At 42.0% G+C, this 16428-nt stretch overlaps 1 protein-coding gene across 1 annotated transcript in view; it reads left to right on the forward strand.

The window, feature by feature from the left end:
* The window catches only part of LOC109032192 (T-cell immunomodulatory protein), a 58768-nt gene extending 50856 nt beyond the window's left edge, over positions 1 to 7912 (forward strand). Inside the window, exon 13 of the mRNA XM_019044189.2 lies at positions 5773 to 7912. Within this exon, the coding sequence (XP_018899734.2) occupies positions 5773 to 5885 (113 nt within the window). The 3' untranslated portion in view covers positions 5886 to 7912. The remainder of the gene's footprint in view (positions 1 to 5772) is intronic.
* The last annotated feature ends 8516 nt before the right edge of the window (positions 7913 to 16428 follow it).

Consider the following 16428-nt stretch of genomic DNA (forward strand, 5'->3'; position numbering starts at 1 on the left):
AACTCTGGCCTTCTATGATTTTAAGACGCGATCCAGTGATCAAAGGTACCGAATAAAACAGGGCTACAAACTCGGCACTGATTCCAGACTTGAATTTTCGGCTGAAAGACTTAACTTAAATATTCCTCTCGGAGAATGATGCTCTCGAGTCTCGAGCATTGCGTCTAACCTGTGGGTTGCATCGGATTTTCATGCTCAATTCTGGCGGGAGATAATCCCGGTGGGCATTTCATGGCCCACTGCCCGTCGCGCGTCGTCGTCGAAAACTTTTCAGCCTCCCATCGTCTGCCTGTGCTTAAATCAACCGGTGAAAGAGATTCCAACGTCCGTAGATCCATACAACTGCCTCGTCAGTTGAGACGGAATATATCCGAGAGCCGTCTTCATGTTCATAGTCTTTCCTTAAACAGCGTCTTTCTTTAGAAGGTCCCAATACTGCCGTGCTAAGGAAAAACGCCGTACGAACATTCGAGAGTTGCCAAATTTCCTCCAACGAAATGTTTATTTTTGAGGGATGTCATGAATATTTTATCTTGAAATTTTCAGATAATTTAGATCTAATTACAAAGAAAATTATCTGAAAAATTGAACGGAAAATATTCAGGAGTTTCCCTGAAAATTCGTAATTAATCTTATGAAATTTGGCAACGCCTGAAGGCTCATACGGCGTTTTTCCTTAGCAAGGCAGAGTATCGATAGCCAAAATTTGGAGCCACGTATCTCCGCTTGCAACGTTCTAGACTTTCCGTCATTCGAGAGGCTTGCAGAACAAGGCGCATAAATGCGGTTTTTGAAAAAATAGAGATATTAATGATTCCAGGAAAACTAGTCTGATTGCATATTCTGTGAGAAACTCGCTCCTAAATTTCAATTTTCAAGCATCGAGAAGTCATGATGGAATTGATTCAAACTGCATATCAGATACTTTAAAATTTCAAAAATTTCCTCGGGGAAGCCCCCGGACCCCCCCCCCTCCGCCCCCCCGCATTTAAAGTTCCTGGACCCGTCTATGGGTCCCCTTTAAAAAAATGATGAAATTTCAACTTTTTTTTCCTCCTTGGAGGATGACAATACTTCCTCTACCCTAGGGGAGCGAGAAACACAGAAAAAAATTCTCGGCGTTTTTACCACGGTCCGTTGGTACCTTTACCATCTCACTTTTTTACCAATTATTGGTAATTTTACCAAGACAGACTGGTAAGCTTACCTAAAAACCGGTATTTTTACTGTTTTTTTCAGGTAAGAATACCACTTTCAATTCCCGGTAACTTTGCCATTTTATCTCGGTAATTCTACCACAGTCGATAAAAAATATTGGCGTCTTTACCAAGGTCCAGTAAAATTACCGAGATTTCTCGGTAAAATTACCAATTCCATAAATGGTAATTTTACCAAGAAAAAACTGGGATCAAATAGAACCCTGAATTCTTGGTAATTTTTACCCTTTTCTTAGTAAATACACTGAGATTTTTTTTTTTCAGTGAAGTAAAAATACAGTATTTCAATATAGTTTGGCAGAGGAGAGATACGAGAAGTTATTTACCGCTCCGTGACATCATCCCTAACGATTCGACTCCCGAGCTTCTTGTCGCCTGTCGCCTGTGAATATCAATTTTCATTTCGCTCCGGAGCCTTGCGGACTCGCAAATTTTCACATGGCGACTCGCCAGCAGCGGCAGCCACCAGTTGAGCCTGAGAGTGGAGCCCCGGGCGGCGGCCGAGTGGCCTAAAGGGTATCAGTTTTCCCGCGCGACCTGTTGCCGCGGCCATTTTGTGCTGACCCGTCACTTACCATCGAGGCATTGCTTTCATCGGAAACGGAGACCTTCCAGCGGCCATCTTGGTTAGCTCACCGTTCTCGGTTCCTGCTTTTCACACCACCACCACCACCACCCCCCCCCCCCCCCCCGCCCGTAAATCAGTCTACCTTTTGCTGATCGCGCGTTCGGAAAAACTGCGCATGAGACATTGAGACGGTCAAGGGCAAAGTCCGTCGTTCAGCGAGTATTTTTAGAAGGAACTACACAGAGGGGAATGAAAATCAGTTACGTATAAAAAATATGAATCACTCCCCAATCATTATCATTACAAAAAAAATATGTGTAAATAAAAGTTAGTATGTATGCAAAATCTGTAGGTTAACACATTTGTTAATTCGGGGAGTAAAACACAAAATAACCCAAGCCCTTGACTCTGTGGTTTCTAGTCTCTCCATTTTTCTTGAGCTTTTTCTCGCTGTTTCTAAATTTGCCGCTAACTGTACCAAAATTCACACAAAATTTGGATTAGTTCGTGTTTCACTTCCTCCATTCACCAAAAATACACGAAAACACAAATATTTTGATCAGTGTTAAGGGTGCGGGTGCGTCCCCTGGCCGCCACGCGGTTCCACCAATATTTTTCGGGGGCAGCATTTTACTCATTTTTATTTGCCACTGTATCCCTCTATCTCTGTATCTGGGACGTCCCGTAAAGGGATGGCGGCAGGACGTTGACTAAGAGGTATTGCGGTGTCAGATGCCCGATAACCTCTGGGGTAGGCATGTGTGGCGTTTGGATGTCGCAGAGCGTCAGAGTGCGTTGTAGGAGCGACTTGATATATATTTCCCTCTATGGCATGGTCTTACTTATTCGTAACAACGCATTTTTTGGTTTTTGAAAAATGTAATTAGGTACTCCTCTGAGGCATGATTCGAACTTCCGTAAACAAGTCACCCTCCCCTCCTACCATTGAAGATAGTTCAAATGAAATGCTTAATTTACTTCAAAGCTCTATGCTCGTGTATGCAAGAGATACAACTATTTTAACTCTCAGGCGCTCGTTTTGCCTATCACGTCAAAATGAAGGCGTTTAGGATTAAGCTAGTTGTATGTTGTATCCAGACGTCGTCATGAGAAACGCTTTCAATTTTTGATGCGAGCAACACGCACATCCGTGGACCACGAATAGTGGTATCAAGGCGTTGTTTTAAGAAACGTTGAACCAAGCCCAAGTTCAGTTGTGTCAGAGGCTGAAGTTGTACTTTTAAACCTTCAAAATCATGACATTTGAATGCCTCTCTTGTGAACACAATACGCGAACTATCAATGACACTACGCTTTTGGAAGCTCAATATTTCGTCGAATTTTACCTCCAGATTTTTGTCATCGCCGTCATTTCAATTAAAGCATATTTTAAAGATACCACTCTCAAACCATGCTAAAATGATTCATATTTTGGTTGACACAAGTCAGGGCCGGATTAAGGGGGTGGCCACATGGGCCGCGGCCTATGGCGGCAAATCTAAGGGGCGGCAAAAGTTTACACTTTTTTTAAGTGTAGGTATTAAAAAAAAATCAGTTTTAGAAAAAAAAAAATTACAAACGAGGAAATGCGACAAAATCTCTCATTTACTGAGAGTATAGTAATTTCTAATTTTGTCGTCTCTTAGTGATACAAGAGACAGTACCTTCAATTAGTCGAGTTAAGAGAGAAACCAAACACGCAATTTGGCCTAGAACGGCGCGGCGCAGAGAGCAATGATGACGAGGACTTGAGATGAAAAGGAGAAGCCTCGCCGCGGTAGTCGGCATGTAACACATATTAGCGCCTACAAGACTGCACGAATACTTCTCGCATTGCATCAAACACAGAGCGGTCATTGCGGTCAGCGTGAAACGGATAGCGCCTACAAGAATGCATGAATACTTCACGTATTGCGCCAAATACAATGCGGTCAGCGTGAAACGCATAGCGCCTACAAGACTGTCTGAATACTTCACGCTTTGCGCCAAACATGAAAGGCCTTGTCCACACAGAGGTAGGTTTACGAAACTTAACTTTCGCGCAAAGTTCCGTGAACTTTTGCTAGTAGTGTTGACAGGGCTTTCCCAAAAAATGTGTTCAACACGAGTAAATGCGTCTTATGCACCCCTCCCCCGCTGGCACGTTTACTTGATGGTTTTTATCGAGTTTCAAAACGAATGAGAAGGGGGCGGCAAAATATAGGCGGCCCATGGGCGGCAGTAGGTGAATCCGGCCCTGACACAAGTGTTACAATTACGGTTGACGCCATAGAAAACGAATTCTCCATAATCGGGCTCTTTCTCCTCTTAGGACTGGCGTAGAAGTCAATTATTGTATCGAATGCTAGGTTTTTTCCGAAATGAATCCTTTTTTCTTATCTCCGAATATTGTCAATTTTTTGGTCGAGACTGATTTTTCAGGCTCATGCGTGGGGGCTATCGTCCCTAGCCCCCACGCATAATAGCTATTTTGGCTAAAAATTCAAAATCTGCCGAGATTTTTAAGGTAATCCATGCGATACATCGCACGCCAGAATCTTGAACGAATCCGCTTAAGGGAGCTCGAATTATTAATTAGATCTTCAATCGATGACCTTGACTTGTAGGCGGCTTAGTTCGGAAACGAGCACGAGTGGCGCAATATTTTGAGAGGTAAGCGCCTCTGTTCAGTAATGCTTCGTTTTCCCAGTCGGTGCAGAAAATTCATCAATGAAAACTGCTGGCCACAGTTGGAGGTGCGTTGAATGAAATTGTACGCGGTCCGTCACCGATCAAGTTTGTTTACGCCGTCCGCTGTTTTAGCTGATAAGGAGCTCAAGTGCGGATGCCAGAAAAATTGTAAGCACCGGCTACGCCAACTGCTGAGGATACTAATATAGGCGCTAGGGAAATTTGATGGGGCTTGTGAAAAATTGTTCCAAGTGCAGAAAACGAATGAGTGATGATGCAGTAAATAGCGGTTTATGGCAGGGTTGCCACAGTCAGGGAATACCAGGAAAGCCGGGGAATGTCAGGGAATTGTGAAAAGTCGGGGAAAACCTGGAAATGTCAGGGATAAATAGTTAAGTCGCCTTTATTCGATTTTTTGAGTGGGTTTGACGTTCGAACAATAAATTTTGCCTGAAAACTATTTCCAACTATGTCTTTTTAACAATCTGGCATTTGCTCAAGTGTCGGGGAATTTCACCAAAATGTGTCAGAGAAATCAGGGAAATGTCAGGAAATTTAATTTTCTAAATTCTGTGATGCAGTGAATTACACCGCACTATATCGATGACCGAAATGCGAGACCGTGTACCTCCGATTAAGACGTTGCAGATTTCCCGTCTTTATAATTTTTGCTCGGAAAATTAGTCATCCTAATATCTTGAAAATTAAATTTCAACTTGTACAGTGGACTTGTTTTTTCCCCCCAAAAAATTAAAATAGAATCGGGAATTTTGTAACCTTGCAACTTTTTTTTTGTTTTTTTGTGGTGTTTCGTGGAGATAAAAAATCTGCAAACAGCCAAACTTTAACCGACTTTCACCAACCTTTTAAAGGTTTTGTGTATCTCACGAGAGATAGTTCGGCCCGATATGAGGGTAGGGCGCCGTAAAATCGCAATGGAAGTCCGTGGTTATGCACTTGGGTCATCGATATGGTTTGTTCCATAGCCATGCCCATGGAAGTGCGGCAACAAGTCCAAAAATGAGGGTTGAAAAAATCTGATTTTACGATGTAGTGCGGTAGTTCGGTATGTTTCCTGATTCGGTGACTGGAAACTACCCCCAAATGCGGGAAATTTGAAAAAGCGTCCTTCAAACTGCGCAAATTACGCTGTAAGGAGTAGGTTTCAGCCTTGTCTAATTTTACCATCGTGATTCTCGTTCCTTTCTCTACATTGTCTCCCTACACGGCTTTATCTCTAGCGGGCAACAAACTCAATGATTTCCTCAGATAGCTCATTCTCCTCAAATAATTCAGATGGCATATTTTTTGTTTCAGATGATGCGGATCAACCGCGTGAAGAGACAGAAGTTGTCCATGCTGGCAACAAGTTTCATGCGCAGGTGGAAGAAGAAGAACTTGACGACCCTCTGGCCGATCCGCTATTGTAAGAAGCATCTTGCTCTGATACTCCTTGGTCTCATTTTTTCTAGAGTATAAAGTACTCATTGTATCTGTAAAAAATCTCATTGTACCTCTTGAAAAATGACCAGGTTCTCCGCAAAAACTGTACGGATCAAACAGTGTGGTTCGATTTTTATCCAAAACTTTTGCTTTTCGGCAACGGCGCACAGTGGGACGGGTCAATGAGAGATGTCGGATAAAATCTGAAAGCTTATATTTCGAAAATCGTCACCTTCCGGGCAAAGCATCACAAGCGCCATGCGACGCTTCAAAATTTCCGCCGCCATTTTATTTTATTACAGAGGAATTGTTGGTTGAATCTGTTTGAAAATTTCACTGAATTTTATCGGCATCGCAAAGAAAATTCAGGGAAATTTTCGGACAGCTTCGTTGAACAATTTCTCTGTAAAAAAATAAAACAGCGGCGGATAATTTTTGAAACGTCGCATGGCGCTTGTGATACTTTGCCCGGAAGGTGATGAAATATGAAATAACAAGTTTAAGAGTGGTTCCATTGGTTTTTTCATGAAAATTTCTTTCATGGCACTCCTTTAAACCGAGTTTGTTACGAGATCAACATCAAATTTTGAAATTTTAGCCGAAAATCGCGCATCCGTCCTCTTCTGTTTGCTCGTTCCACTGAACGGCGTTGGTCTTGGATTGATGGCAAAGCCACAAAAACACGCAGCTCTATTGTTATCTATCAAAACTACATAGATCCAAAGTACATACACCAAAGTATCCGAAAGTACATACACCAAAGTATCCGAAGGGGAATCACCCTATTACCCACGGAATGCGTACTTAGAAAAATATCCGTGTTCTTGTGTTACTTTCAGTTAATACAGGAGTGAAACACGAACCAACCCAAATTTTGTGTTAATCTCGGTAAAGTTTGCGTTCAGTTTAGAACAAAAAACGATGGAAAAGCCGAGAAACCCCAGTTTCAACCGAAGGCTTGGGTTACTTTGCGGTCCACTTCCCATAGTAACCAAACTTATAGGTTATTTTTCCTCTCAGTGCAGCTGATAAAGGCTTGATTATTCATAAATTGATTTTCTCGAGGAGGTCCAGTCGGAATTTTCCTAGTGAGCAGCTGTGCAACTTTCGAGCAGAGGAAGTAGGAAGTAAACCCCCTTACTCTAGGTCACTTTAATTGAAGCATTTTGTGCAACGAGAGCGTCTCTGCCATGCAACGCTGCTAAAATTGTGCGACTCCGTTGCAATCCTGTGTCAATTCCAATGACCACGCAAAAGTATTCTTTTCCCTCCATTATTCTTCGATTTTTTAGTCAGCTCTCTTGAAAATTATTTTGAATGTACGAAAGTGTAAAGTAAAATACACTCTTAGCTGCACAATCTTAGCAGCGTTGCATGCACATAGACGGCATCGTCAAAACAGATTCATGAAAATTGAAAGATTTCCAAGTGCTCATGTTTAATCCTCCCCTTATCAATGCAACCATGAATCGCACCAGAGGGAGCGCGAGGTCAAAAGTGTGGCTAAAGACGGACCATCTGCTCGGCTGCCATCTTGGATGACCCGGCGTCGCGCGTTCAAATGGGTGCTCAAAATATGTAACTTCATTACAGATCGTTTTTAGTGGGTTAATATTGTCAAAAAAATTGGGGGAAATTTATATAAACTATGAGTACTCTCTCGTTTTGAAAATGCACGAAGTGGAAATTACTGAACAAACTTATTGCATAAGTCGATATAATGGAGACATCAAGACATCATATATTTGAGATATATAATACATAGTGTGGATACGATTCATACTTGACTCATTGAAGGTTTCTAAAAGGACATCAACGTGTAAGAACAGGAAGGAGGCACTCGAGATTCGTATTATAAAGGACCATCTCGCAGTTCACGCCTTCGAAAAGTAAATGAATAAAAAATGTGGAAAAAGGATAAAAAAATTCGACCAAAGCTCTTTTATCTTATACTTTTAAGCAAGAATTGTTTTTTTTTTCCTTGAAAGGAAATAAAAAAATTTTTTAATTTTAATCAATGGACTTTGAATTGCGCATCTTCTCCCGCCCTTTGAAGATCAATTTGATTTTAGCATTATTTTTTTTTTACACATATATCACCCATTTAGGGATGTAATAAATATTCGCAAAATTTCCAGGCAGCATGTTAATCGTCATATTTGGATTATTTGCAAGTTTCAACTTCGTGCATACAATTGCGGTGCATATTCAAAGTTTGCATCGCTCTTTTTAAAATAACCTTCTGCTTTTTTCATCGTAAGAAGTCAGGGAATTTTGAAATTGGATTTAACTTGTAACCCTGCATTAAAGTTTTAAGTCCTCCGTATACCATGATATAAGGTACCATGGTACCATGGTCAAAGCGCGCAATGCGTGAAGTATTTCTACACTCTTGTAGGCGCTATGCGTTTCTCGTCGACTGCACTGTGTTTGGCGCAATGCGTGAAGTATTCCTACAGTCTTGTAGGCGCTTGAATGCGTGTCACGCCGACCGCACTGTGTTTGGTGCAATTATGCCAAATCGCGTTTGAATAATCGCGCCATCGAACAACTGTTCGAGTGAAATACGTGCTTTAAAAACAACGCGAGGGGTCGTAACGATTGTAATAATGACTCACTCTGGGTAATTTGAATTCATAAGTTGATTTGCAGGTGGCTCTAGCTGGGTGTTTACATGAAGATCTGGCAGGACAACAATGAATGCACTTCAGCCATTTTTCGTCAATGAGCGGAGAACCGTTAAAATACGGTCCTGCGGGCTGATTATTGAAATTGATAGACAAAGCGATAGACAAAGGAGACATAGGGAGTATGGAGCGATCTGATTGGTTGAGATGGGCGGTTCCTATAGACGAAGGGAGAAAATGATGGACAAAGTATAGGTTTCTCGTTGGTTGCCGTTAGTTAGTCTATTTCCTACCTCCTGTCCATTGCAACCACCCGCTTCCACCAATAGATATATTCTTCTACAACCCTTTTGTCTTCTTTGTCTATAGCTTTGTCTATCAGTTTCAATAATCGGCTTGCTGCGACCGTATTGAGACTATGTCGCCACGAAAAGACGAGACGAGCCCTATCCGAAGCATACAATGTATTGCATTGCGATGTCGTATCGGGCTGCTTTAAATTCTCAGTAATCAGCCCGCTAAAGTGCCCTCCTACCCTATCGATATGCTACGAAATTAATGGAAATCGGCCCTGTAGGGACAAATCATGATCTAGGGGGTCAAATATCTTACAGTAATGATGCCTTGCCTAAGTCGAAGTTATACTGCCGTCCTAAGGAAAAACACCGCATGTTCCTCCAGGTGTTGTCAAATTTCTCCCGATAAAAAACGAATTTTTAAGGGAACTGTTTGATGTTTTTGATCCAATTTTTCAGAGGATTTCACTCGTAATTCGATTTAAACATATGAAAAATTTCAAGAAAAATATTTACAGGTTTCCTCAAAAATTACGGTTTTATTAGGGGTTATTTGGCAACCCCTGAAGGCTCATACGGTGTTCCTCGACACGGCAGGACGACGGAGAGTGCGTGGGCTTTAACATCCAAGCCGACCGAAGAATCTCAGGGTGCATGTTGAGTCCCTTTATACTGCGAGTAAAGACAATGCGAATCCATTTCTGATTGGTTCCCGTATTTTGACCTTCACAGCGTCATAAACGGGAATAAAGATTACAGTTTCACCAATTGCAAAGATTATAAACTGGAATGGACCGGGACATTGGGGGTACGGCAAGGAATCAATGGAATTAGAGAGGGAACGGAGGTAGGAATTCGGGAATGGGTTGATCGAAGATTACAAAAAACGTCCAATTTGTGTAATCTTCATTCCCATTTGTGACATCCATGAGCCGCGTTGTCTTGACTCTCTCTTTCTACGAAGGGACTCTAGGTGCATCAGCAACCGGAAAACTCGCGTGTTTTCCCATTTTCAGTATCCGCAATCGAGTATCCTCCACGAATGCATGCTGAAGCAATTTTCACGTCTGCCGCTCTACTCGGCCGTCGCGTCGCGCGTCGCGTCGCCTGTGCCATGAAATTCTCTCTCTCTCCGTCTCGCGCCCCGGGGGGGGGGGGGGGGGGGAGGCGGAGGTGCGCGTGCATTGCTGAAACGAAGCCTCGGCCGCGCGGGGAGTTTTCCCATGGTCTGAAGAAAATTGCAGCGTAAACACGGCATTTCCGGCGACCGCCTCCCCGCTCCCCCTTCACCGCCGCCACTCTCGCGGCAAAAAGTGGACTCGAATTTCAAGCCGTTTTTCTATCAAATGGACGTATTTCTATCAAACGGAAGTATGTGCATTAAGACATGAGCCCTGCGACCCGTAAGAATATATGCATAACAGGGCTCACGTCAGAATGCACATACTTCCGTTTGGCAGAAATACGTCCAAACCTACTCGCCTCTGTACTGGCGCGATAGCGAAGAGAGCCGTAACTCTCAAATTTTCAAAATCGGGTTTATTTCAGGATTCGTTTAATCTCTTTCAGATGAAATCAATAAAACAGCTAATGTGAACAGCGAAATTGGACCGCATTTTGCAATAAGGAACAACGATTTCTTGCTCCTAAGTAAAAACACCTGTTCATATATGGAAACTAATGGCAATTCCTATAAACATTGGCAGATCCAGAAATTTGGCAACATTGTTTTTCTCCATTTAAACCCATGGAGATGTATCGATTCTTGGAGGGGCCAGGTGCGCTTCAACAAGAATCGATGATTTATTATAGATTTAAATGGAGAAAATCCGATGTTGCCAAATTGCTGGATCCCGGCCTGTTCCTAAAACGAGCCAGAAATTGTAGTTCCTAATTGCAAAATGTGGTCTAATTCGTTGTATTTGTTTAAAAACGAGACATGAGAAAGCCGAAAGTGCGCAAAAAATTGACGTTGTTTTAGATAAAGCAGCCGTAAATAGCATTACTCCGCTAGAGAGCCAATGAGACTAGCACTTGAAAGTAAAATGGCGCCCTTTTCTGCCAGTTTCTAATCTAAATCTGTCGTATCTCCTCCAAAAATTTTACAATTCATGAACCAAGGGTATCCTCGTGTTCAGCTCACTCGGTAGCATCCATTCAAACACGGAATTTATCAAATTTCAGCTGCAAATTCTCCATTGGTTCGTTGTATGTCCAAAACGTAGCCACAAAAGCATGCAGAAGATAGCACTTACTGCTGTCTTGCCTAACATGAGGATGAAAAATACCCTTTATGTAGATGAAATAAAATTTGTGGATTTATAAGTATCCAAGCGATTCCTGATGCAATTTGACAAAGAACGGAGACCTCTTTCAATGAAACTTTCCGCTCATACGCTATGAGCCCATTTTCTCAAAACTTCATCTTTGTACTTACGGCTCTTTTCGCTATCGAGCCAGTATAATCGTCCAGACATCGTCTCCTGGAAACGTTCTAGCTGTCTCATTACAACCCCCCCCCCCCCCTCTCACCGGAAAGTATTCCTTTAAGAACGTCATTTTTCATTTGTAGAAATGAGCTTTCACATGCGCCAGGAATTTGCAATTTCTTACTTCTTACTTTTCCTATTTTTTTTTCGTAAGTAAAATTTTGCAAGAAATACGATGAAGCCACTGGTTTTCTCTTAAACGAACTTCTAAGCTCAAAAGAAGTTTTCGAGGTCGAGGCCCTAACAGGCTCGGACTGGCCAGAGCCGCTAGGCCGCGATCGCGGCCGGGGCCTTCGTCCTCGGAGGCCCCCGGGGCCCCCGAGGACGATATAATATTCGACCTAAAACGTGATTTTAAGAGCACCCACAATTTTTTTTTAATTCTCTTTCTTTGCCGTCGTTCTCGGGGCCCCCGAAGCTGAGGGCCCCAGAATTTTTATTTTTATTTTCTGTCTTTGCTCTCGTCCTCGGGGCCCCGTAGAAAGAGGGCCCCAGAATTGTTTTTATTAATTTTAAGACTCTGTAATCTAAGGGTTAATTAGTTTTCGACGACTTGGGCCCTCGAGTTGGGCGCCTCCACTGTTACGAGTTATTTCAGTGAAATTTTTTGACGTAAAATAAAACTTACGTGCTCTCAAAATTCCGTTTTAGGTCGAATATTGTATCAATCCAAACCTCTAATAGTTGACAATTTTACAAACGTCCGGGAGGATAAAATTGCATTCCCGGGATATTAAATATCCAAAAATTTTCCTGAGGGCGGGAGCCCCCCGGACCCCCCCTCTTTCCTGGGGGTCTCCCCCCACCCTCCCACCCACGTGGGGGCTCTCACGATGCGTCGCCGCGGCCTAACTTTTTTCACGCCAGTCCGAGCCTGGGCCCTAACGAAGGGGATTTCCCACGCTACGCTGAGAGTCCACCTCCATATCTAGTCAAAGTCTCCATGCAAAGATAAGGAGGGAACACGTTAGCAGAGTTGCCGGAGAGGTGTAGGAAGGGGGCGGGCAGGGGGGCCTGCCCCCCCCCAGAATTGGAAATAGTATCGTCTGCCCCCCTTCCCCCAGAAATTCTGGATGGTGCAAAAACACCTTCTTCAACGGTAAGTCTCTGTCGCCGTGGCTCGTGAGAGGATGCCTATAAATAGAATAACCTGTTGAATGCAACGATTTCAAAGTATTTTAACTTTAAAATGCATAAAACCGGGTGATTTTTAGGCAGAAATTGAAGGAAGATTAGCGCCACAAGTGCCTCGAGATGCGCTCAAATAGAGTTAAAATTTCAAAAATTTTCCAGGGGAGGCCCCCCGGACCCCCCAATGAGCTAGGGGTATTCCATACCCTCCAGACCCTCCGGTGGTGTGGTGGGGGGCCAGCCCCCCCCCCCCCCCCCCGCAAAATGACCTAGCTATACGCCTATAGGTTGCCGTGGTTTCAGCTTTGGAGTCCCCAAAAAATGACAAACCTACAAATGTATTCTCTCCTTATCTTTGCATAGAAAATATAACATTATCGTATGATTTTGAACATTTTTAAGTCCGGCTCCTCGGAGAGGCCTCTTTCCATAGTATGAAAATGTTTTTTTCTCTTCCTTTTCCTTTTTTTCTCTTCTCGATTTTTCCCGCTGGCGTTTCCTCTTTGTCAGTCTTTCTCGAATTTTGGAGCCCCCACCGGGCCCCCTGAGCCAGTGAGCCACTCTGAGCCACCTGTCAAAATTTTTGGGGTGCTAATAAAGCACCCCAGCAACCCAGGCCAGACTGCCTCTGCATATCGATAATTAAGTGCTATTCTTTGTCGCAACCTACTGCCTAGTACGGATTCAGGTTCTTAACGACTTATAGATAATCGTGCTGACTTCAATCACTAAAAAAAGAGGACAGTAAAATGTACTGTAAGTCTACTTGATTTTTTACACAGGCATACTATTTAGTGAAAATAACCAGTATCATAGTAGTATTTACCAGAACTCTAGTGATACTAACCATAATATGGTAAATACTACCATTGAATTTGGTATTTATTACCATACTTGGATCTTTGTGTGAGAGTATGATAAAATCTACCATATTTTTCTTTCAGTGAGGTCAGCCACTGACCGTTAAAGTGATGTTAAAGTGTTTAAGCCCTTTTTTTCCGAAGATCATGGTAACATTTTCGGCTTATGCTGTCTGATGAGCGACAACTTGCGACCCACATCTACTATTTGTCAACAAGATCCGTTTGACCAACCCTCTTGACATGCTACCCGCTCAAAGACATGGTATTCAGGTGCGAGTGAATAGACAATTAAAAAACCATTTTGAATTTGCTCGGTCATGTCAACCTAACAACGAGGAACGTTCCGCAAGCAGATGAGGGTTTAAATCTCTAAATATTTGGTTTCATTCGCTTGAAGCCCCGCAAAATTCACAATATGGGATAAGTTTAATCAGTTGTTAAGAAACCAACACTGAAAAACAATTTTCTTGCGATATTATTTTGACTTAAAGCATCGTTTCTTGTCGACATAATTTGATTTTTTTAAAAAAAAATTAAAATCAACTGAATGCCAATTCTTTGGAGTTGAAAAAACGTTATTTTGCTATCGTTAAGTTGAAGTTAAAAAAACGGTAGCAAAACAACGTTTCTTCCACTGAAAAACAAATTGTTTCGACAAGAAACGACGTTTTAAGTCAAAATACGTGTAATATCTCAAGTAAACAAATTTTCAGTGAATTTTCATCCCATTGAGACTACTACTGGTGAGGGCCTTTACCTTCACGATATAGGCAATGATCGTTACACGTGATAAAGTGTAAATAGATGCAAGATCTAGTGCAATAATGATGATCGATCGTCTTTCACAAAATTGAGATGTGACCGTGACAGGAGATATGTTGTGCCACAAACCAAGATAGGTAATGTATTGCAAATTCAATGCGAGGCATCTGAAGCATGTTGTCTCTGAGCTCACCCCTTGTGCGACAACGTATTTTGTCATTTCGTGGAGCTTACCTACCATCCTTTTGTTTGCTGTAGGCTTACTCCTAAACTCCTACAATCCAAATTGTCGTGGAATATCTGGCCTCCCGCCAGGATATTTATTTGCCGTCGCTCGAATCAGTGCAGTAGCGTGCTTTGCGATTTATCGATTGATCTGCCACTTAAACCTATGGAAAAGGATCGATAAACAGGGTGCTCGCAACGAACACCTTAACGATCGATTCTTTATCACAGATTCAAATGGGGATATATCGATAATCGATCATCCACGTCTCGCCTCTGGCTCGGATGATGTTTTTCTTGTGGAAAATGACTTCTGAAATATAATAAAGGCGGAGCAGTGGATGGTAAGGGTGAAGTTATAACAACCCGTTGCACATTCCATGTTTCGTAGTGAATTGAACGTTTTGTATTCCGAAATCTGCTTCAAATAGCGGAACAATGGGTTTCTAATAAGTCCAAAAATGAGACCGAAAAATTAAGTGATCCGATGTTGTTTGAATTCAAGACAATTTTTTACCAATTACATTTAAATATTTTTCATTTCGCGAATTAATTATATTTAAATTTATATGTGTTAAGAACCAATTACATAATCACTATCAAAATAAAGCATAAACTTCGAATTCTAGAAGAACAAACTTTAAGGATTTTTCGGACAATTGGAGTAAAAAACTTCGGAAAAATGACGGAACTTCAGTTCAAATTAAACACCGAAGTTTCTCTGTTCAAAGTTCGGTATCTGAAGTTTCCAACCGTACGAACTCTTTTGTTCAGACAATCGGAGTCTCCCGTAAAAAAATACTAGCATCAAGCCCCTCAAAAACTTTAGTTTCTGTAACTGAAGTTTGGCCTCATTGACTGAAAACTTAGGTTGCATGGACTGAAAACATGAACCGAAACTGTTTCCTCCGTGTATGATTGTGAAGAACACATTTTCTAGGTTACAAAATTTCTCTAGGAGCAAAAATCCTTATAGGGAAAAAACACATAATTTTTTTTTTTATTTAATTTAGTGCTTCAAATATTCATTTTTCCAATCAAATACGAATTTAATTTATCAGCCTTGTAATAATTTATGGAAGCTACAAAAACGTACGCTTACAATCCACTTTTCGGCGATACAACAATTCGGCTATGTGAGAGTTCTTTCTGTCTAGAATTAACATTGTAGGCGAGCTGATAAAGCGTCGAAGTTACTTTCTCGCTTTTGTACGTGTTCCAACGAAGCGCAAAATTTATAGTGGCACCACTATTCGACCACATTAGCGCTCGAATTGCCTACACCAGAAATTGTAGGCGCATTGCCGATACGTCGGAATCACCTTCATTTTCGGTAGCAGTATGTTTTTTGTGTCTTCCGAATACAAGCGTGACGTTTACGATGATACCACTATTCGACCACTCGTGAGCCTGTGCTGCCTACACCAAAAATTTAAGGCGTACTGATATGGCGTTAAAGCCACATCTCCACGTTTGGTGGAAAGATGATGCTACTTACTCGGCCAAGCAAAAGCCTACAGCTTCTATTGTCCACTCTGAAAATTGATAATGGAGTGATGATGCAATATTTTAGCCCTTATACCGTGTAAAAGCGTGATATTTATGTTGTCACGCGTGAGAGCTGCATTAATCGCGATGGCGTTAGTGATCGATTATCGATACTCCCTTTTTTGAAGGTAAAGAATCGATTATTAAGGTATCCGTTGCGCAAACATCCTATTTATCGATCCTTTTCCATAGATTTAAAATGCAGCTCAATCGATGTATCGCAAAGCACGCCACGCCGCTGACAAGTACGAACCACCTGGAATGCATTCGAATCAGAAGGAACTATATTCATTGAGATATGAGCCTTGCCGTGCATGTATTATTACGGACCTTAGAGCTTATTTATAGCAGAATGGATGCAGTTCCTCTTGATTTAATGCAACTAAATGTGTCCATCGAGCTTTTCAGCGCTTTCCCTCTCGCGAAAACCCCCCCCCCCCCCCCACCAAGAAAATATTTTATCACTATCATTAGATCGTCCCAGCGTCTCGATTTTAGATCATTTTCGGTGAGGAAGCCGGAAAATCGATCGTTCTTCGTGTGTGACGGATAAGTTGTTGTTTTTTTTTTTTTTTTTTTTTTTTTTTTT

This window comes from Bemisia tabaci, chromosome 1 (genome assembly GCF_918797505.1).
Source record: "Bemisia tabaci chromosome 1, PGI_BMITA_v3".
In the NCBI taxonomy this organism is placed as follows: Eukaryota; Metazoa; Arthropoda; class Insecta; order Hemiptera; family Aleyrodidae; genus Bemisia; species Bemisia tabaci.